The sequence below is a fragment of the Peromyscus leucopus genome, chromosome 3 (assembly GCF_004664715.2).
Source record: "Peromyscus leucopus breed LL Stock chromosome 3, UCI_PerLeu_2.1, whole genome shotgun sequence".
Taxonomy (NCBI): domain Eukaryota; kingdom Metazoa; phylum Chordata; class Mammalia; order Rodentia; family Cricetidae; genus Peromyscus; species Peromyscus leucopus.
The window spans coordinates 38,209,101-38,230,355 of record NC_051065.1 but is presented as its reverse complement, the minus strand read 5'-3'; the positions used below and the strand labels follow the sequence as shown (position 1 = coordinate 38,230,355).

Genomic DNA, 21,255 nt, shown 5'->3' with positions numbered 1-21,255 from the left:
CCTGTCAGCATGGTCACAAAGGGCAGGTTACTTACTGGGAACCAGCACCAGGGACACTCACTTTCCAAAGAGCCTGTGGGCCTGGCAGCTCACTCCAGAATCACGTTCCTGGACCATTGCCTGCGGCTTCTAGCTAAGCCTTGCTTGGCAAGTCTGGCCCCCCAAAAAAGATGTGCAGAAAATCAGGCTTGAGTTTTGTTTTTGTTCACATGTTGGGAGTGACCTCCCCTACCCTGGGAAACTTTCAGAGCTCCTGAAGCCACTGTGGCCATCCTGTGGCCATCCTGCTGCACAATTGGTTATGAATGGAGATGCCAACACTCTTATCCCCAGGAAAATCCAGTGTGCAGAGCTTAACTAGCAATCCATTGGGATATGAAACTATGTTCTGAAATTCTGTTGTGTTGATGTATGTTGTGAGCCCAAAGCCAGAGGGAACCACAGTAACTAGGAAACAGAGGCCTCAGCACCCACTTAAACCCCTGCTCTGAATTTGACCATAGTGGTGTTCAGCTGATAGAGCGTGAGGAAGAAGTGTGCATTTTTTATGAAAAAATAAATATCCAAGAGAAGATGAAACTTCATGGGGATGTCGAAATCCACATCCTGGATGAAAAAATCCGATTCCTGAGACTGAAGATTGCCGAGAAGCAAAGGCAGATTTGTGTGACACAGAAATTACTGCCGACCAAGAGGGCCCTTGATGCTGACCTGGCTGTGCTCCAGATCCAGGTGGGTGATGGTCAGGGGCACGTCCCCCAGGCTTGTCTTTTCCCTCTTGTTAGTTTGTAGATGATGTGGGTTCTTACATGGAAGCCAAGCTACACCACTGTTGGTAACTACTATGAGTTCTAGGATGTTTGAACAAGCTTTGACTGCTCCTTCAGGATGGGGTTTTGGGAATCTGAGCTATACAGCTTTTTTTTTTTTTTTTTTTTTTTTCCGCATGAAGCATTGTCCATGCTTCTTGGAATCTGGGCCATCCCAGGATTTAGCCCTAGTTCATCATTCCTATAGCTCCGTCCAGAGAAATCTAGGCTCTTGATACCTGCAGCCTACTTTGGGCATTGATGCTGTGGAGACCACCAGGGTATAACATCCAGTCTTTCTGGCTTGTGGAGGTGGGCTCTTATAGCCTTTGTTGTCTGATACTCCTGTACAGCCCAGGCTAATTTCAGACTCACTGCAACCTCCCTGCCTCAGCATGCTGAGATGACAGGAAGTGCCACCATGGCGAGCCTGATGCTCGGTGGAGGAATGGCATCCTAGAACTACCACTTCTCAGTCTGCAGTCACACACAGCAGGTTCTTCACTAACCTCTGTGGTGCCCAACAACAAAGGCAAAAATGTGGACAGAAGCCTACTTTCTTCACATGGAATGATAACTTTATGAAATATAAAAAGTTGGACCAATGTATTTGTGACCTGCACTTTTCCCCTCTGCCTCAAGGCTGCAGGAACAAATTCTACCCTGTACTTTAAAGTACCACCCTTGCTTTTGGATTTTTTTTCTGGTTATTAAATTGAGGTGTGTTCAGTTCATTAAAGTAGAAAAGGGACAAAATGTTAAAGAAAAAATCTTTCCCCAAGAATAATTAATAAAATAGTCAGAAATCTGAGAGCAAGCCTCCTCATTCAGCATACATTTAACTTCAGTTTTTCACTTAACTTCAAGCAAAGGATTTGTGGAACTGTGCAGGGTCTGCTTCCATACTTGAATGCATTGGGATAGTTAAACTTTATACAGATGACAGATAGCATCTTTCAGCTTGTGCAACTTCATCAGGGTCATTTATAGCAATGCTAGCCTGATTTTTAGGCATAATTGCTCCTATTTAGATCAATTGACTAGATTGCTCCCACCAAGGCTCAGGAACAATCTCCCCATTATTCCGTGACTCTGACTTCCAAAAAATGGTCAGCCTGTACACAGTACCTGCTCCATTTCTATGCTCTGTCAGGGTAGACTATAGATGGCTGTTCTCCTCAGTCCACACAACACATGTATGCAAAGCCCCTGACAGATTTTACTGAATATTTTTGAGAGCAGTGTGTGAGGCTACATTCCAGAAATGCAAAGAACCCCATGTCAGTCCTCAGAAAAACGCACTCCTCGAAGTCCTCTGGGGCCCCCCATCATTGCACAGGGCTCTCCATGCGCTCTGTGTCTCATGGCTCATCTTTCCAGCTTTCCCTTTCCACTTGCTTCAGGGCCTCACCGGCCTGCAGTGTAACTCCATGACTGTACTTAGCACACTCTGTTCTACAGAATAATTGGGCCTTCTCTAGCTCTTTCCCGACATACAGTTTCAGGTTTGTCTTTGCCCATGAGGAACTCCAGGATGTCTAAAAGGGACTTTAATAAGCTGTCAAACAGACCCGATTCCCCATTACATAAGCATGTTTTTCAGATTAGCTGCAAATCAGGACTGACATCCACAGACAAAGCTAATCATTCTTCTACCGTTTATTGTACTTGGTTGATGTGCCTACTAAAGTTCTTCCTCTTTTTCATTTTTTATATATCTATTGAAGAAACTTGGTCCAACATATCACATTACAGGCATTAGTATATGCTCTATTTATGCAATGGTGGAGAAACTGGAAACTCAGTGGACATATATAAAAGAGATGGGAACATTTTATATGAGAAATGATGCTGTGGTTAAATTTTGTCTTAAATTCTTATGTGTTAAATTGAGTATGATGGTGCGTACTTGTAATCCCAGCACCTGAGAGGGTGAAGTAGGAGAATTCCTAGGACTTTGTGGTTAGCTGAGGCTACACAATAAGACCCTGTATCAGAGAGAGAAAAAACAAAAAAACAAAAGGAAGCCGGTTTCCTCAGAGACACACAGATGAACGTGGATGATGTGCGGGATTGACGATAAAGTGGTCCCGCAGGTACGTGGAGGAAGTGGCAGAGGGGATGAAACAAGAAAGCTGTGCTGGGAATTGCCAGAGCTGAGAGACAAGCATGTGAAAGGTCACCACAGTATCCTCTCTTTCCTGAGTTTTTGACATTTACATAATTCAGAAGCTTTAATTGTAAGAAATTACTCAGTCTTAGAAATAATCAGCTACCCACTGTGAACTAAGAATTCAGTTTTAACAAGAGGGAACGATTATGTATTAATTCTGTGTCTGATGGCAAGCCTTTACCATCGTGACTGCATATAGACCTGTGGACCATACACAGGCTTGGGAGCAGGTGTGTCAAGGGCCACCCGCTCACTTTCAAACTGCACTGGGAAGACGGTGTGAAAGGCCGAGCTCGGACTGGCCACACTTGCGCTCTGTCTCCAGGGTTCTTGCTGCATCCTGGCTTCAGCTTTCACTGCCCCATTTATCTTGTTTTCCCGTTTTACATCATTTTCAGATTGCTTTTTCTTTTTGGTTATTTTGAAACAGCTTTTAACTGTCCAACAGATGAATCCCAAGGGTTATCATGAATCATGTCATGTTCTCCTGGACCTTGTAGGAACAGCCCCATTTTAGGAGTCCTGGAAGTCTCATGAGCTATTGTAAGACACAAGAACATTGTTTTTATAAGGAAAGTGAAAATGTTCACTTAAATTCCCAGTGGGAAAGTGGAGGCATTAGTTTGCTTTTGTTTTAGATCTATTTTGTTCAATAGGTCTGAGCGTGTTGGCTGCATGTACGTGTGTGTATACAATACGCACACCTGGTGCTCACAGAGATCAGAGGAGGGCTGCAGATCCCCGGAACTAGAGTTACAGATGGTTGTGAGCCGCCACATGGGAACCAAACCCAGGTTCTCTGCAGGCGCACCCAGTGCTCTTAACTGCTGAGGCATCTGTCCAGCCCTCTAGAGGCACTGGTTTTGATAAGAAAGTATCATATTTTTTTCTTAGTTTCCTAATTTAAAAAACTAAGGAAACATTAAGAGGTATCACTAATAATTTCTGTCACTATTTTTAAATGTCACCTGTTAAAATTCTGATTGTAGAGAAGAATACTATCAATCAAAATTCTGTACTTCTGTGTCACTCCAGGTGTGGTCTAAAGCGCCAAAGCTGTGCTTCTCAACCCTCCTAACGCTGTGGCCCTTCAATACAGTTCCTCATTTGTGCTGACCCCAACCATAAAGTTATTTTCATTGCTACTTCATAACTGGAATTTTGCTACTGAGCGGTGTCTCAGTTCCTAAGCTCATTGGAAATATGTGTCTTCCAGTGGCCATGACCCAGAGGTTGAGAACCACAGTACTAATGTCTATTGTTTCACCTCATGGGATCAAGCCTCATCTTTGCCATCTGCCAACTGAGGAACCAAAAGTTCCTGAAAAGCAGCCACACAATGGTGAGGAAGCTAGAAACAAGGCCTTTGGATTATCACTGTGCTCACATCACCCCTTTTAAAACTAAGTGTGACTATTGTTCTTATTATCTCTATTCACTTCCATGTCTCAGTGATTCAACAGCTAGAATCTATTCAAAGGCATTTTAACAAAAAATATACAAGTGGCTGAGACTGTTCCTCACAGAGTACATGTTGAGTTGGCCCTAAAGTTGACTTCCTTCTTTGGGATGCCATTGAGGCCGCTGGCAACAAAGGAATCCAACTTGAAGCAGCACAGTTACTTCCGGTCCTTAACCACACAGTACCCCATGAAGGTCATACACAATTGGAAGCAACAGAAGGGCTTCTAGGAATTCAGCCTTCTCTCTAGTGAGACAGACAGACAGACAGACAGACACTGCCTTCCCATGCAGGGTCTATTCCACATACCATCTGTATAGTTCCACAAATGAGCTAAAGATCCTGCCTACATAATTTGAAGATTTACTAAGCTAGAGAGTTTAATTTACAGCTAATGTGTGTTTCTTGTTCAATAGTTTTCACAGTGTGCAGATAGAATAAAAGACCTGGAGAAACGGTTTATAAATCCTGACAGTGAGGGAAGAATCCGCTTCATTCCAGGGAAAGACCCGACTGAAAAACAAATGATCAAGAAATTAGACATGGTAAGTGCTCTTGTTTAAACGTGCATCTGTTTGCTCACAGATACTGCAACACTGTCTCCCCTGTGCTGACAGACCCAACCTTCATTATTCTAGTCACAGCTGCTCCTAGTTTTAATGTAGTTCTAAATCCTAACTTTGATTCAGATATTTACCCAAAGAAGTAAAGACTCAGTAGTTTGATCATTCAAAGGCACCATTCTCTCCTAGCCCAATTTTGACTTCTTGAATGAATAAGTTAATTTGCCATGTGGGAACATCTGGAAAGAATAGCACTGTGGGTACCATAAAGAGCCAGAGGGCCATATCCACCCAGGGCGGAAGAGCTGCCAGAGTGTCTCTTGACATGGTCCAGCTCCAGGGACTTTTCAGAGGTATTTTCCCAACTAAGAGAGCAATGTGTCTCTATTGTGGGGTGGAGGACAGACCGAGAATAGAGACCGTGAATTCATAAATCATTTTTTAACTCCTGCTCAAATTGTTTCCAACTGTAGCTGGAACTTCAGCTGGCCAAGAAGGAGGAGAAGTTACTGGAGAAGGATTTCATCTATGAGCAGGTGTCCCAGCTCACAAACAGGCTCAGAGGCAAAACACAGTCTTGCAAGGAGGACACGCTGCTCTTAGCCAAGAAGGTCTGCCTGAGGGAATCCACCTCCCCGCCCTCCCTCTCTCCCGGCCCCAACTTCTGCTCTCTCCTCTCATTTTTCATTCTGAATTTGTTGAGAAACACTAGAGAGATGAAGTTTTATTAGTCTAGAAATATATCAAAATGTAAATATTAGTCTAAAAGAGTTTCGGTCTAGTCCCTAAGTAAATCCACTTCACCGGAAGGAAGCCTAAGCTTCTCAAGGACAGTACTTAAGTTTTATTTAGCAAGAGAACTTCTCAAACAGATCAGTTATTATCTTTGTAGTTTGTATACAAACCCTTTCTATTTCTTTCTGAGCAGAAAGTCTCCCTTTTCCAGTGGTCTGAGTAGGAATTGTTCCCATGCAGAATTCAGCCAGAACCCACAGATGGAACGGGACAGTTGAAGAAGAGCAGCCACACAATTCCAGGCTGACTGGAGATTCGAAGCTGCTAGGAGAGGCACTACTAAAAGCAACAGCTAGCAGGAGGCAGGCTGGGGACTAAAAGTGACAGGATCATGCCATGCACTGTAGAGGATGGTGCACTGGCCCGGCTTCTGGGGGACCTTTGAGCATTCTCCAGAAGAGGCTGCTGCATACTTGCTGTGTACTGTCCCACATTCCTGAGGCAGACACAGAGAGAAGGGGCACACTCTCTTAGCGGCGTGAGAAAGGGGAACAGGCGAAGGTGACTGGGTCTACGTCCACACCACCCTGAGTGCACCTGTCCTGTCTGATAAGGGTGAAGGGTTGCTACACCCCAGACCAGGCTCCAGACAGTAGGGACACTTCCCTCCTCTTTTAGTTTCTCAGTGTCTTGCATATAATAGACGCTAGAAACACAATCTTGAGAAAACAAGTAAACATTCAGTCCTGTTCTAGAGACAGTTTTGCCAAGTTATATTGGAAACTACTGTGAAAATTCACCTTAAAAAATGTTGAAAACACCATTTTCATGTGGCCTTTGCATTTCTGCACTGGGAAGCCCAGGGGCAGTAGTGTATACAACTTGGCTCATAAACAAAGAAATGAGAAGATCTATTTAAGCCAATGAGCTTTGTCTGAACTAACACCCTCTCCCATGTCTCCTCCCTTTCCTTTGCACAAGGAATGTCCCTCTCTTGAGAGAAAGTCGCTTTTTCATTGAGAGACAATTTTTCAAAGCTGATAGCAGAGTCTCTGGAAATTACTTGTAGTACTAGAGAAGCAGAGTGGCCAGAAGAGGCCCCAAATGGCTGCAAAGGCTCAAACTGATAAGCCTGCATTATCATTTGAGCCAGAGCTTACAAGTAGGCCAGCACTCAGGCGTCAAGAACACCCCTCTCCTCCTTATAGACAAACACTAAGCCACGCTCAGTGCTCTCCAGCCTGGAAGCTAGGAAGGAGATAAGCCTTTCTTTTCACTTCTGTCCTTGCTTTTTCTTTTTCATACAACAGACATGCTGGGTTCTGTCCTGGTTAGTCTCGTCAGTGTGACACAACCTGTGGTCACTTGGGAAGAAGGAACGTCCACTGCTCTGATCAGATGGGCCTCGGCCATATCAACGTGTCTTGACTGACGTTGATGTTGGGGGCCTAGCCCTCTGTGGGCGGTGCCATCCCTAGACAGTTAGGTGTGGGCTGTGTAAGAAAGCTAGCTGAGCATGACCCAATAAATGAGTCAGAGAATAAGCCAATAGGCAGTATTACTCTGTGGCTTTTGCTTGAATTCTGGCCCTGACTTCCCCCAATGGTGGAAGTATGTGCCAAAGGCCCTTTCCTCCACAAGTCTCTTTTGGTTGTTGTTTAATCACAGCAACAGAAAAGTGAGTAGAACAGGTTCAAGCCCTGGATTTTCTATGAATTCCAGTCAATTCCTATTCCTCCAGGAAAGACTGCCCATTACCAGGTAGCCAACAGTCTGCTGTTTTCTCCACATCCTCATGGACTATCTATACCTACTAAACCTTTGGCTCTTCAATTCTAGATGAATGGCTACCAAAAAAGGATCAAAGATGCTACTGAGAAAATGATGGCCCTTGTTGCTGAGTTGTCCATGAAACAAGCCCTGACCATTGAACTCCAAAAGGAGGTGAGAGAGAAAGAAGAATTCATCTTCTCCTGCAGTTCCAGGATAGAAAAGGGCCTGCCACTCAACAGAGAGATCGAGAAGGACTGGCTGAAGGTGCTCCGAGATGAAGAAATGTATGCCTTTGCCACTGCTGAGAAATCTCGGGTAAGTGTTGACCCCATACTGCACAGTGCACCAGGAGAGGTTGACTTTGTAGTCTGTCCTCTCATGATACAGTGGATGACCCCTTATCTCAAAGGCTTGGTGATAAAGATGTTTTGAACTTTCTATGATTTCCATGAGATACTTAGGGCCCACATCTAAATCCCAGATTCACTCGTTTCATTTAAACCTCATACACATGGGCTGATTTTTATACAATATTTTAGTATATTTATATTTTGACTGCAGTCATAATATGACATCAGGTATGGAATAATCTACTTGTGACATCATATCAATCCTCAAAAAGTTTGAAACATTTTGGATCTCAGGGTTTTATATTAGGCAAGTTCAACCTGTATATGAAATTTTCTCACTCTAACACACATAGTCTGAATGATTAGTAGAAAAGAGTTTGGTGTGTGGAAAAGATGTCGTACTAGTAGTCCAAAGCACTGCCTTGTCTCTGAAGAACCCCGACAAGCATCAAGTCCCATCCCAGCCATACCCTGGACTGTCATGACTGAACACTGTGGCCTCCCTCAGCATGACTATGACCATTCTTTACCTATAACATGGCTTTGTCTGTCCTCAAACACTTTCTCACACCACACCAGACCATGTCCATCACACCACACCTATGTCCATATATCGTGGCCTCCACAGCCATATTATGGTTACTACAGCCTTCTACAGAACCACAGCTGGTATGTATCATAGACCTCCATGCTACCCCTTTCTCCTCCCCAGCGACCAAGGTCTTGGTCAGTCATGGAAGCCACCAGCAAGTTTGGTTTCCTGTTCATCCATCTAATTCCATGATCTCTCAATAGTTTTAAGGTTAGAACAAGGCATCTCTTCCATAGACGACCACATCATGGAGATACAGTTTGCTTAGACTGTCACGTGAATGGTTCTGCAAAGATCATGTTTCACTTTCTAATCCAAGACTTTAAAAGGTACATACACATGGTAGGAACACCTGAGCATGGGGTCTGACTTGTAACTTCTGGACTCCCTGGGACCATCCTTCCTAGGCACTCCGGGCTCCCCTGTCATGTCCCTCTGCCTTTCTCTACCACACAGTTCACTTTAGTGCTGTAGGCAGTTGTTTTCCATAAACACTGGCAGAACTTTGAGGACCCTGAGGTCAAACACACTGCTTGCCAGTCCTTCTGACGCCAGTTCTCATCATTTCTGTATTGATATTTGCTCCCCAGTGACAGAGGAAAAGTATTACTTCTTTTGTCAAAACTGTGGAAATAATAAAGAGCTCAGTGACAGACAGTTAGAGGCAGTGCACATGGAACCCACCGAGCAGTTTCTGACCCACACTGAGCCCCAGCATCAGCATGATGCCTGAGCGATGCCCACACCCTTTCAGATGACGGGCGGCAGAGGTGGGCATGGGTTTCGCACTCCTATACTCATTCCCTCTGCAGGGTGTCACGGAGTCTTAGTTTAAGACGCCTCACATTCTGTTACACTGTGGAGCATTTGCTCGGTGATGCAGAGATGTGCTGCACTCTTTGTGTTGCATTTGTCTAACTCTGTGAAGCTGTTTCTTTGCCTGTCTAAAACACCGGATGGGTCAATAAAGAGCTGAAGAGCCAGTAGCTAGGCAGGAGAGAGAATCAGGCAGGGCTGTCAGGCAGAGGAAATAAATAGGAGAAGAAGAAAGAGGAGGAGTGAGAAAAGGAGAAGGAGTGGAGTATGCCAGGGACCAACCACACAGCCACACAGCCAGCCATAGAGTAAGAAGGAAAACAAGATATTTAGAATAAAGAGAGGTAAAAAGCCCAGAGGCAAAAGGTCGACGGGATAATCTAAGTTAAGAAAAGCTGGCTAGAAATAAGCCAAGCTATTGTTAAGTAATAATAAGCCTCCGTGTATTTATTTAGGAGCTGGGTGGTGGGCCCCCAAGGAGTAAAAATAAAAACCGACTGCAGGTGAGTATCAGCCAGCAGAGCCTAAAACTGCTCTTTTAGGACCCAAGGCGAAATAAGTTCAGTGCTCTCAGAAAACTGAAATGAAAACATCTCCCTTTGCAGGAGTACATGGAAACGGATTATCGGCAGCTGCCCAATGGTGTCTACACAACTGCAGAGCAGCGTCCCAATGCCTACATGCCTGAAGCGGAAACCACGCTTCCTCTGCCCAAACCGTACGGTGCGCTGGCTCCATTTAAGCCCTCTGAAACTGGAGCCAACAGGAGGCACATAAGGAAACCTGCCGTAAAGCCCATTGAAATCTAAACATGTGACCCAATCCAGGCTTCTCAAGAGAAGACTCCAGCCAGGCTTCATACCTACAGTCGAGAATGAGCATCTTAGTACTGTTTCTGCTATCAGCTAGGTACAATCAGCAACAGAGTGGGCCGCGATCTCCGCGAACGTTCACTGCTTCCTGCTCTCTGATGTGAAATGGTGCAGACTACAGTTATTTCAAAGTGTATTTTCGTGGCTCATGTGTTCCTTTTTCACTGTTTATGTTGACTATGCTTCAGGAATGTACAGTACACAAGATGCTGTAAAAGTACAAAATAAATGACTTCTCAGAGAAGTACAGAAATTAGAGTGAAAGCAGGTCCTCATTTATGTGTCCACGATGTGACTTCCGGAGAGGGGAACTGGCCCACGTGACACATGGCACAGTCCTCTTCGCAGCAGGGCTTGAAGGCCATATAAAGGGCAATGGTGAAGCCTGCCCCCAAGGAACGCTACTGCAATTCAACTTTGTAGGGGTTCTCTTGCTACAAAAATATTTAGGCCTAATTTATTTCTTAAAAATACTTTTTTTTTTCACATTATCTGCAAACAAATTCATGATCATTTTAAGTTCTGATATTTGATTTTTCAAAATCTCTCCCAAAATTCTATACTGACAGCTTCTATAAGAATAGTTCTACTTATTTGCTCAGATTTTCATTTCACCCATGTAGTTTTCTGACTCCAGTAGTTTTATTGGACATGATGATTCACCAGTATGTGAGACCTGTGCTTTTACATTCACTAATATGCTTAAGCTATTTCTCTTGTGCTGGTTGCAGTTATGAATTTCATTCATGTCCAGTTCTGGGAGACTGAGAAATACCATACTTCTATTTTGCTAAATCCAACATCCTGTTCCAAGCCATATTCTGCCATATTGGATGGGAATTTAAATTTACTCTCATTTTGTGAGTCCTGAATTTGGCTCATTATCTTACAAGACCATGGCAAAGCAAACAGCTTGTGAGTGCTTTCATTTGTATAAGCCATTTAGCTAGTAAAAGAAATACTACACACTTAAACAGTTCCTGTGTCATAGGAATTAGTAAGCTCTTTAGGGATTCAGAAACATGCACAGAGCAAGTTTAAATGCCATAAGAGTGGAAAGGGATGGATTCTTAAACACTGCAATGTGTGCTGCTGGTTGAGAAAAGGTAGATGCCACCATGTACTGAAATGTCTTGGATACAGTCAGGTGTGTGTGTGTGTGTGTGTGTGTGTGTTTATCTAGCCCTGGAGCATGATGTTATTTATTTGTGAGGTAGAGAGGGATTACAAGTGGAGGAAAAAACCTGATCCAACCATAGAAATAAAAAAGCCAAACTCATGTTCCAAGGCCTAATGAATTGGCTTAGCTGCAAAAGAATGTTCATGTTTTACAGGGTCAAAATTTCAGAGGTAAATGCCAAGGAGTTTGTATGCTACCCTTCAATGAATAGCAAGTTATTGAATAATTAATTATAAGCCCAGTGTCAAAGTCAAACTGATGTTTATCTCAAATATGTGTCCAATAAATTCAACTAGGAAACCACATGAACTATGCAGGTGTGAACAGAAATGATGAAAGCAATGAATGGAAGAGAATCCATATACTCTAAAGACCTAGGGAAATGAACTGAGAATGGCAAAGAGTAGATGAACTGTTGAAAGCACAATTAAATATTCTGTAAGAATTTAACTTGCAAAGAGGATTTTTTATTTAATTTGAACTAAATAACTAAAATCTGCTGTCTCCTGTACAGAGGAATTTGTAACACAAGGAATGCAAATATACAGTATTTCCACATTGCTGATCTGGTGCCAAGATTCTGAGCCTGCCTGACCATGTGAAGACAAAAGGGAACTTCTATAGGCTAGGACAGCTTTGAGAGCACAACGAAGCCTGCAGAAAATAAGGTGAATTAGCATTTGTGTTACAACATTTAGAATCATTCAAATTTCACCATGAGAAAGGGAAACAGCAGTAGGAGAAAAGCAGAACCAAACCGGGAAGCTGAGCCCTATGGGTCAGGGTGACGTCGCTGTAGAAGACAGATGAGAAAGGATAGAACGCCTAGTCAGTGTCATGGGCTCCTGCAGGAACATGCTGATGGGCTCAAAATGCCCTGTGCAAATAAAAGGGCTATGCTCAAAAATTAGGGAAGAGTCAGACCAAAGCTTTCAGCATTTGAGGTCATGTTTTTGTTTGTTTGTTTGGTTGGTTTTGGTTTTTTGAGACAATGTTTTTCTATGTAGCTTTTGGATCCTGTCCTGGAACTCACTTTGTAGATCAGGTTGGCCTCTAACTCACAGAGATTCACCTGCCTCTGCCTCCTGAGTTCTGGGATTAAAGGCATGAGCCGCCACCACCCGGCTTGAGGTCATGTTTACTGAAAAGATATTACTAACTCAAACTTCCATAAATATAAAAATTAAATACAGATCCATCTGAACCACCATAACGGCAGAGGCTGCTTTAAGTCCTGTGTGTACAAATCATAATTTGTCACAATTACTCAATACTGCAGATGGCAAATCTTGTTTAGTCCAAATCCAGGTTCTTCTCAAATACTCTTTACAGCATTTACATTTTCTGCTCATTTTATGTTTTTTCCAGTGATCTGTAGCTCTTCCTGTCCTAAGCATTGTTCCCTATGGTTTTTATTTGATTCTGGAGTGCCACAGAACTGGTTCCCAGCCTACTGAGCCACCAGGAAGAGAACTGTTCCTGTCACAGTACATAGAAACTGTCATTACTCTTGACTGTTCACTGGCTGCTCACACTGGAAAGGCATGTAGCAGCTGGCTCTGTTTGAACAAGTGAAGCCCAAGCACTGTTATTAATTTTAAAGACTGTTGAAGAATTCCCAGGAAAAGGAGGTGAAAACAGTATTAAAACACTGAAAGCAGTCCACCTGCATAGTGGCTTTCATAAGCCCAAAAGCACCATGGTGTGTTTCAGAGCAGCTTCCTCTACAAATTCTGCATCCACATTGTCATGGCCTTCAAAATCACACAGAGCTGGGGAAGTAAGAGAGAGTGTGTGTTACTATGGAGCCATGGCTATTTACAACTTTGTTCCCACTGGGAACATAGTTTTATATGTTAGTGAAATGTGTTATTCTGAGAATATGTTGTTAGTTTCATTAAACGTTGGCACTAAAGAGCATTCCCATCATCCAGAACAGACCTTAAACATCTCAAGCCCCTTTCAGTCTTCAAAGTTAAGTACTCCTTGGGTAATTTAGGAGGTACAGTATTCTCTCTAGTGAAAATCAGTGTTAGAAGGACATAACTTGTAAGGGGGCGTTTAGGGAAAGAAACAATACAGACTGTCACTGGAGAATGACTGACATGTCAAGGGAAGTCCTAGGAGCAGAGGAACAGCTACCTTGGTGGGAACTCTCCAGGCTGGTCAGAGTTTCAATGAAGTAGTTCAGAGGCAGAAATTCTACTGGGAATGATGACTTGCCAATCATAGAGTGTCGAGGCTGAAAGAGAAAACACCCCTATATAGTAATTGCTTCTCCAAGACATACCCAACTTTAAATAAAATGATCAAAAACAGAACTGTGTTTATCGGGGTATGTAGAAACGTCAGGTGGGATCCGCAGAACACTCACTGTCTGGGTCTCACATAGACTTACCTCTTTCCTGTAGTTCTTCAGCAGCTGCGCCACATGGTTCCGTGAAATGCTGTTGGAACTCATGGGATGGTCCCAGAGCCGGCAGACCTTCCGGCCAATAAGCTGCAGTGCAGTTGGAAATCACAGTGGAGAGTATAGGTCACAGTGCACGGAACAGACCACATACCTACTTTTAACTTCAAACTGTTATTCCCAAAGGGCTAGCTACTCTAAAATGTAGAACCTTTGTGAATCGTGACTGTTGGAGAGAGGCCAAGCTCCTGAGACATGCTTCTGAAGTTTTCATAAATACTCCTTCAACTTTCCTCAACTTGAGGAGCACGACTTTTACATCAATGCTGCCAAATTCCTTTTTTCTGGGATGATGTTGAACCTGAGATCCTTCAAAGTTAGAGATGAGCATGGCAGCCCTGACGGGAAACTAAAGATGCTATGGACTTAGGTCGGTTTCTCCCCCATTATCTGCCCTAGAAACGTTAAACACCCTAATTAATATGGGTCAAAAAAAGGTCAGATTTGGAGACCAAACTAAACATCACTACTGTTCCTCAGGGAGACAGAGCCATGGAAAGGGGGTACTTTGTTCTCAGGAAGCCTGTGGCAGGAGTGACAGCCACAAGGCAAGACCGTCAGGTCCAGAAAGTCAAGGGGCAGAGGGTGGCGGGTGCCAAAGGTCCCAGTGCTCTTGGTGTAAACAGCACACTGGCCAGGTTCTTCGGGTCAGGAAGTTTGCACAGTCAGAGGGTTGAAAGACCTTGCTGTGGAATTTCTTCACATTTCTGACTCTGAGAGCTAATAGCCCCACAAAAGAGCAAGGAGTGCCTTCCTGACAGTTTCCTCACATGCTCTTCATTCTTTTGACCTGGTAATGTCTGCCTGTGCTCAGAATGTAACAGGAGGGGGAAACGCAGTTCTGGAGCACCCTTGACCTCACCTGGATTTGAATGTCTTATCAGCTTAATGTCAAAAGCACGTTTCCCCTCCCTCCCACCCAGACTGAGGTAAATATCAGTGTGGCTACCCAAGAGAAGAGACGGGTAAACTGTCTGCATACACTGTGCCCACAGCACGACGCCCCAGAACCACATGCTGCATAAATAGATGGATGGGATTTCATGGAAAGGGTTGAAAAGTGAAATAATTTAATGATTTCAGCCTACAAGAAAACTATCTTCTTACAAAAGGCAAATGGAAGGAGGGGGTGGATGAGGCTGGAGAGAAAATTTCAGGATTACCGGAGGAAGCCGCACAATGATGCTGAATTTTAGCTTTTCATTTTTTTCTGAATTGTCCAGATCTACAAGAAAGTTAGAGATTAACAGATAAGATAGAGATATCCATTTTAATACCTCAGAAAGTTTTAAATCCTGAGTGTTTCCTCCCGAGAACCTACATTCACAGCTAGTGATGTTTTGAAAGCTTTAGTTGTGACTCGGACTTAAGGGGGCTTTTATTTTGCAATAGGCTGCCAGTCACTGAGGATTTCATCCACTAACTTGAAGCATAAGGTACTCTGAAGAACACAGACGCTTTGACAATATTAACAAATACATGCATGAATGACTTACATGAGAAAGATTGCAAGCAGACCATAATGGTCAGGTTCACACAAGCACTGTATCTCTCATTAGTTTTTCTCGCATTTCAAGTCTAATTTTGAGAATGACAAAATTAATTAGCTGAAAGTAAGGCGTTCATAATACTTTCTTAAAAAACAAATTCATAGTCTCCCAGCCTCTTTTTACTCTCAGAGAGAGAAAACAAACCTAACAACAGTGCATGGACTCAAGTTCTTCAGGACCTCTAGAAGAGCTGACACATTTTCAGCTGGCCTGAGGGGATGGTTCCAGGAAGGGGGCTGTGCTAAGAATTTGTAGGGCCCAGTAAAAGGAGAAAATAAAGTGATACATGTTCAAATAAAAAGAACTTCCAGGCAGTGATGGTGTATGGCTTTAATCCCAGCACTTGGGAGGCAGAAGCAGGTAGATCTCTGTGAGTTCGAGGCCAGCCTTGTCTACAGAGTGAGTTCCAGGACAGTCAAGGCCACACAGGGAAACCTTGTTTCAGAAAAAAGAACATCAGTATATACTGCAGACCATCAAGCGGTGAATGGGACATTTCTGAGTGTCATACCCAGAAGGCAATCCTGAGGGTGTCCTGCCTGAAATCCACCCTCTGGTAAACCCCAGTGCTGCTTACCTTTCACAAGTCTTCTGACTGCTGTTTCAGTGAGCAACAGGACCCCATTGTCAATGAGGTGCAGCAGATTGTACAAAGGGAGACAGTGCACACCAAGAATCACGTGCAGAGAGTGGAAACCTAGGGTGAATGGGGCAAGCGCAGACGTGAGCGGCCAGCACTTCCGGCTCCAGAGGAAATGACTCAGGCATGAGAATGAGGCCTGAGCTCTGGATCAGCTGACCCCTTAAGACAAAGTCCAAGTCCCCTTCCTGTGTAACCACAACTGAGTACCATAGTGGTTATAGAATAAGTCCCTGGTCAGTATTATTTTACCATCTTTCAAAACAGATGTTGAAACTCCATAGACCCAAGCTAAAAGGTTGTTAGGCTGAAGGATGAAAAAACAAAAACAAAAACAAAAAAAACCTAGGACCAGATGGCAACAGTTTGTATGCCCATTCTCTGGTCATCTCATAGAGAAAGACTTTTGGAGTCTACTTGGACTAAATTATAGAAAAGAAGAAATGTGGATGGCATAACCAGATCAGACTCTGTAAGAACTCAGTAGAAATGAAGCCTTGCTCTCTCTCTCAAGCCCAAGTCTCCTGAGTAGGGCTAAACCCCAGAGCTCTGGTCACTTACCAGTGACAATGAACAAAAGCAAGATACACAGAAGAAGATTCCAGACCCAGTGAGAATAAGAAAACCCCTCTTTGGAATGTCAGCATCTTGGGGATCTTTGACGAGATCTCTATTTAGTGTGTTGAAAATGCCAGAGGCAGCAGAACAGACCTATGCTAGGATCCTACTGTTATTTAAGTAACCAACTCTAAGTAACTGGCCTTTCTGAATTTCCTTCCGTCATCCCTAAAATGGAGCCACTGACCTTTCCTTCTGGGCTATTAAAGGAATAGGGCAGGTGTATAGAGGCCAGCACACGGTACAGCATGGTTAACACGGGACACACGCTAAGTGAGCATTGGCTCACCTGTTCCACACCCAACACTATCAGATGCAATCAATAGATGGGAAAACTGAGATTCACAGGAGCTGGGAAACTTCCCTGTATCCTATAAATAGTAAGAAAAAGGTTGAATCGCCTGAAATGGACTGTGGGATTGTGGTTCTTAACCAGAGGATCATGCTCCCTCAGTAACTAATAGCTGAGTTAACAGAACGATATGAACAGACCTAAGGTGAGAGAGTATGGGTACATTCAGAAACAGGAGGTGATCATTTGAGTTGAAATCTGATGATAGAAAGCAATGATTAATGGTAGATTTGGACAAAGTGAATTGATTCAGCACCCTCTCATATACTAAGCAGGGGTGAGTAGTAGTGACATCACCACTCTTGTTCACTTTGCAGTATGACAGAGGTAGCAACTAATTCATCATAAGAATAAGGACATATTTACATGTGACCAGTTCCATGCCATGTGTACATACAACATGGACCCAATGCTGAATGCTACCAAGGAATTTATCAATCCAGGAAACTTTGAGGAAACACTGAAAGTTTTTGAGTATGATAAAAGAAGAACTGAATTTTACTTTTGGAATGTTACTACACCTACAGACAAAGAATGGATTAGACCCATGAGAACACTGTGGCCTGGACATGTACGAGAGGGACTGGGACACCAAAGGATGAAGAGGAAGCCAAGTGTCCTAGTCAGGGTTTCTAATGCTGTGATGAAACACCATAACCAAAGCAACTTGGGGAGGAAAGGGTTTATTTCCCCTTTCACTTCCACATCACAGTTCATCATCAAAGGTCACAGGGACAGGAACTCAAACAGGGTAGGAACCTGGAGGCAGGAGCTGATGCAGAGACCATGGAGGAGTGCTCCTTACTGATTTGTTCCTCATTTCTTGTTCAACCTGCTTTCTTATAGAACCCAGGACTCTAGCCTAGGGATGGCGCCACCCACCATGGGTTGGACCTTCCTCCATCAACTGCTAACTAAGAAAATGCCCTATAGACTTGCCTACACCCCAATCTTATGGAGGCAATTTTTCAACTGAGGTTCCCTCCTCTCAAATGACTCTAGCTTATGTCAAGTTGACATAAAACTAGCCAGTACAGGAAGAGTTCTATGGCAATATGTACATGCTTATCAACTGACTGGATGCAGGGCTGACAGAGAACCATTGCCTGCTCTCAGGGATATATATGGCAGGACAAATGACGTTCAGTGAGCGGGGTTTGCATTCTGAGAAATCACGGCATTTTCTCTCTGAGCATATGAGTCATGAGCAGCAGGACAGTCCTAATTCCTGGCAATATCAAGGGTCAGATGATGTGCAGATGTTGTCCTCAAGTAGATGTAAATGGGCTAAAATAGACTGAGTTCACTAGGTCCCCAGTTCAAAACAAATTATAGTATTACTAACAAACACTAATGTTTTCATGTGGACTTGGAAATTCTTTCCCATACTAATAAAGTCAAAAATTATTCCTGAAAAAGCATTTAAACTAGATCATAAAATCCTATTCCAGGATTCAAAATTCCTTCTCCAATCCTGTGTACATGCTGAACGTCCCAGTGACCCTTCATCTGCCCCATTGGTATGGTCCCAAGTGCACTGGCCTAGTCATGGCCTCATCTCTGTATGTCATCTCTCAGCAGAGCACATAGACTATAACTAGCCATCAGTTCCATCCCATCAATCCTCATCCTCCAGGGCTGCTGTAGCCAGGGAGAGAAATATCAGAACGAACAAACAGAAACCCCCAAACAAAACTCTATTTGCCACTTCTTCACTCCTTTCTTTTATTTAAGTGTTTGACTCTTGAAACTCAATGCTCACTAGTCCTATAAACCTGAAAAGCAAGCACCCTTATACACATGCATATATTAATCCCTTGCACACACACACACACACACACACACACACACACGTACACACACACACACTCACACACACACACGTACACACACACGCTCACACACACACGCACGCACGCGCACACACACTCACACACACACACACTCACACACACACACACGCACACACACACACGCACGCGCACACACTCCAGTGCCACTTCACCCTCTCTCCACTTATCATATGAAAAATAATAGCATTTAATAGAAAAGGAGAAGCCATGTATGGCATGGTGAATCATATCTGTAATCCCAGCACTTGGAGTAACGGTAAGAGGATCAGGAGTTCATGGCCAGTGCTGGCTGCAGAAGTTTGAAGCCGTCCTGAACTACCTGAGCAGTGGAGCCGGGGGCATGGGGGCCTCAGGGGTAAAGGAAAGCAAAATGCTGTGGGATGATCCTTCTATATGCTGTGAATATGTATTGCTCTCATTGGTTAATAATAAAGCTGTTTGGTCACTAGCCAGGCAGGATAAAGTTAGGAGGGACAACCAGACTGAGGACTGGAATGAAGAAGAGCAGAGTCGAGAGAGACACAAGCCACCTGCCCAAACAGCAAGATGCCAGAGAACCAGTGAAGCCACGGACACGTGGCAATACATAGATTAATAGAAACAGGTTCATTTAAATGTAAGAGCTAGTTAATAATAAGCCTTAGCTAACAGTCGAGAATTCTGTAATTAATATAAGCTTTTGTGAGTTTATTTGGGATCTGGTGGTGGGGACAGTTTACAAATGGTGCTCCAACATGGCTCACATACATCTACATAAAGCCTGAGGACGCTTTAAAAACAGGGGTTTTAGACACACAAAAACCGGAACCAAGAGCAGCTTCCTAGTTTATGTCTCTCATGTGGGCCCTGGTATAGAGACACATCCCCTGGCTGTGGTGTGCAGGCTTGAGCTGCAGCATGGAGGATTCCCACAGTCTCAAATGGGCTGCAGTACAAAGAGGCGGCTCCCAGCAGCATGCTGCGAGGTGGATTTAAGGTTTTTGCTCAGACAAAAAGGGTTAAAGATACAGAGTAAGAACAGATTCAGACAAAAAGGCCTCTAAATGGGTCACAGTGTGTTTAAAAAATATGCATAGGCTTGGGAGAAAAAGGGAAGAAGAGAAAAAAAGGGGAAAAACATAGATTTTAAAAATGATTTAAAAATGATAGTAAAATCCTTACAGAATACATAAGCTATGAATACACATCACTCTCGTTCTGTTAGATATGCTAGGCCTGTAAGACTAGAGTTGGATGCCCCAACATTACAGAGGAACTCTGGGGGACTGTCCATGCAGCTTGATGTCCCTGTCATTAGGTAACATTACATCCTTCTGTAGCCTGATGGAGTTGAAGACTAGATAGTTATAATTATAGTTTTCCTTAGTTATGATAAAAGATAAATTAGATACAAAACTTTAGACTCACAAAGATAAGATAGGTGATTGATTTAATTTTGCCAAATACAAATAGACTGGATATTGTAACTATAATTCTTGTTTGATAACTGTTTTTGCTGTATGTAATTTTACTACATTAAAGTTAAAACCTTCCTTTTTGATTAGACAGAAAGGTGAAAGTGCTGTGAGATGATCCTTCTGTATGCTGTGAATATGTATTACTCTCATTGGTTAATAATAAAGCTGTTTGACCAATAGCAAGGCAGGATAAAGTTAGGTGGGACAATCAAACTGAGGACTGTGATGAAGAAGGGCGGAGCTGAGAGAGACACAAGCCCAAGAAGCAAGATGCCAGGGAACTGGTAAAGCTACAGACACATGGATTAATAGAAATGGGTTATTTTAATGCAAGAGCTAGTTAATAATAAGCCTGAGCTAATGACCAAGCATTCTATAATTACTTATTTTGTGTACTTATTTGGGACATGTCAGTAGGGCAGAAAAACTCTGCCTCCATTTACAGATAATAGAATAGCTACAAAATGAGGGAGAAAATATTTGTAAAACAGAAATCTGATAAGGGGCTAATATCCAAAACATAAAAATAAATAAGTTGATAGCAAGACAACAACTGATTTTATTAAGCATGTAGAAGACCTAAACAGAGGGGGTTTTTTTGTTTTTGTTTTCCTAAAGAAGCCATACAACTAGTCAAGAGTTACATGGAGAGATAGTCAATATCACTAATCAGTGAAATATAAATAAAAACCACAGTGAATATCACCTCCTACTCTCAGCATCTAAAGCAGGGGTAAATACTGGAAAGAGTGTGGAGAAATGCAGACCCTTATACACTGTTGGTGGGAATATATAATGCAGTCACTACGAAAGACTGCATGAATCTCCTCAAAGAAACTAAAAATGGAATCAGCATATGATCCCATAATCTTTCTGAGTACCCAAAAGAATTAAAGTCAAGATATTTAAAGAGATTTGTACACTAATTTCATTAAACTATTCACACTAGCCAAGATACATAAAAGCTCACTAATAAACAGGTAAATAATA

The 21,255-nt window shown here is 43.1% G+C and overlaps 2 protein-coding genes across 9 annotated transcripts in view; one reads left to right on the top strand and one right to left on the bottom strand.

Annotated features, from left to right (window-relative positions):
- Ccdc146 (coiled-coil domain containing 146) overlaps positions 1–10,409 on the top strand; it is a 157,663-nt gene extending 147,254 nt beyond the window's left edge. For both annotated transcript variants that reach the window (XM_028890906.2, XM_037203559.1), the window contains exons 15-19: positions 504–732; positions 4,861–4,989; positions 5,481–5,618; positions 7,582–7,830; positions 9,879–10,409. In XM_028890906.2, the coding sequence (XP_028746739.1) occupies positions 504–732; positions 4,861–4,989; positions 5,481–5,618; positions 7,582–7,830; positions 9,879–10,082 (949 nt within the window). In that variant the 3' untranslated portion in view covers positions 10,083–10,409. The remainder of the gene's footprint in view (positions 1–503; positions 733–4,860; positions 4,990–5,480; positions 5,619–7,581; positions 7,831–9,878) is intronic.
- LOC114707973 (gamma-secretase activating protein) overlaps positions 1–21,255 on the bottom strand; it is a 107,079-nt gene that overhangs the window by 2,947 nt on the left and 82,877 nt on the right. For 4 of the 7 annotated variants that reach the window (XR_005091047.1, XM_037203561.1, XM_028890907.2 and 1 more), the window contains exons 27-31: positions 15,923–16,042; positions 14,959–15,020; positions 13,724–13,825; positions 13,468–13,567; positions 12,992–13,097 (exon numbers count right to left, since the gene is read on the bottom strand). Coding sequence is in view for 6 of the 7 variants with exons in the window: in XM_037203561.1 (XP_037059456.1) it covers positions 13,006–13,097; positions 13,468–13,567; positions 13,724–13,825; positions 14,959–15,020; positions 15,923–16,042 (476 nt within the window). In the remaining variant the exon portion in view is untranslated. Of the gene's footprint in view, positions 1–12,354; positions 13,098–13,467; positions 13,568–13,723; positions 13,826–14,958; positions 15,021–15,738; positions 15,781–15,922; positions 16,043–21,255 lie in introns of those variants that run through there. The other 3 variants (XM_028890908.2, XM_028890912.2, XM_028890909.2) reach the window with 2 other exon arrangements.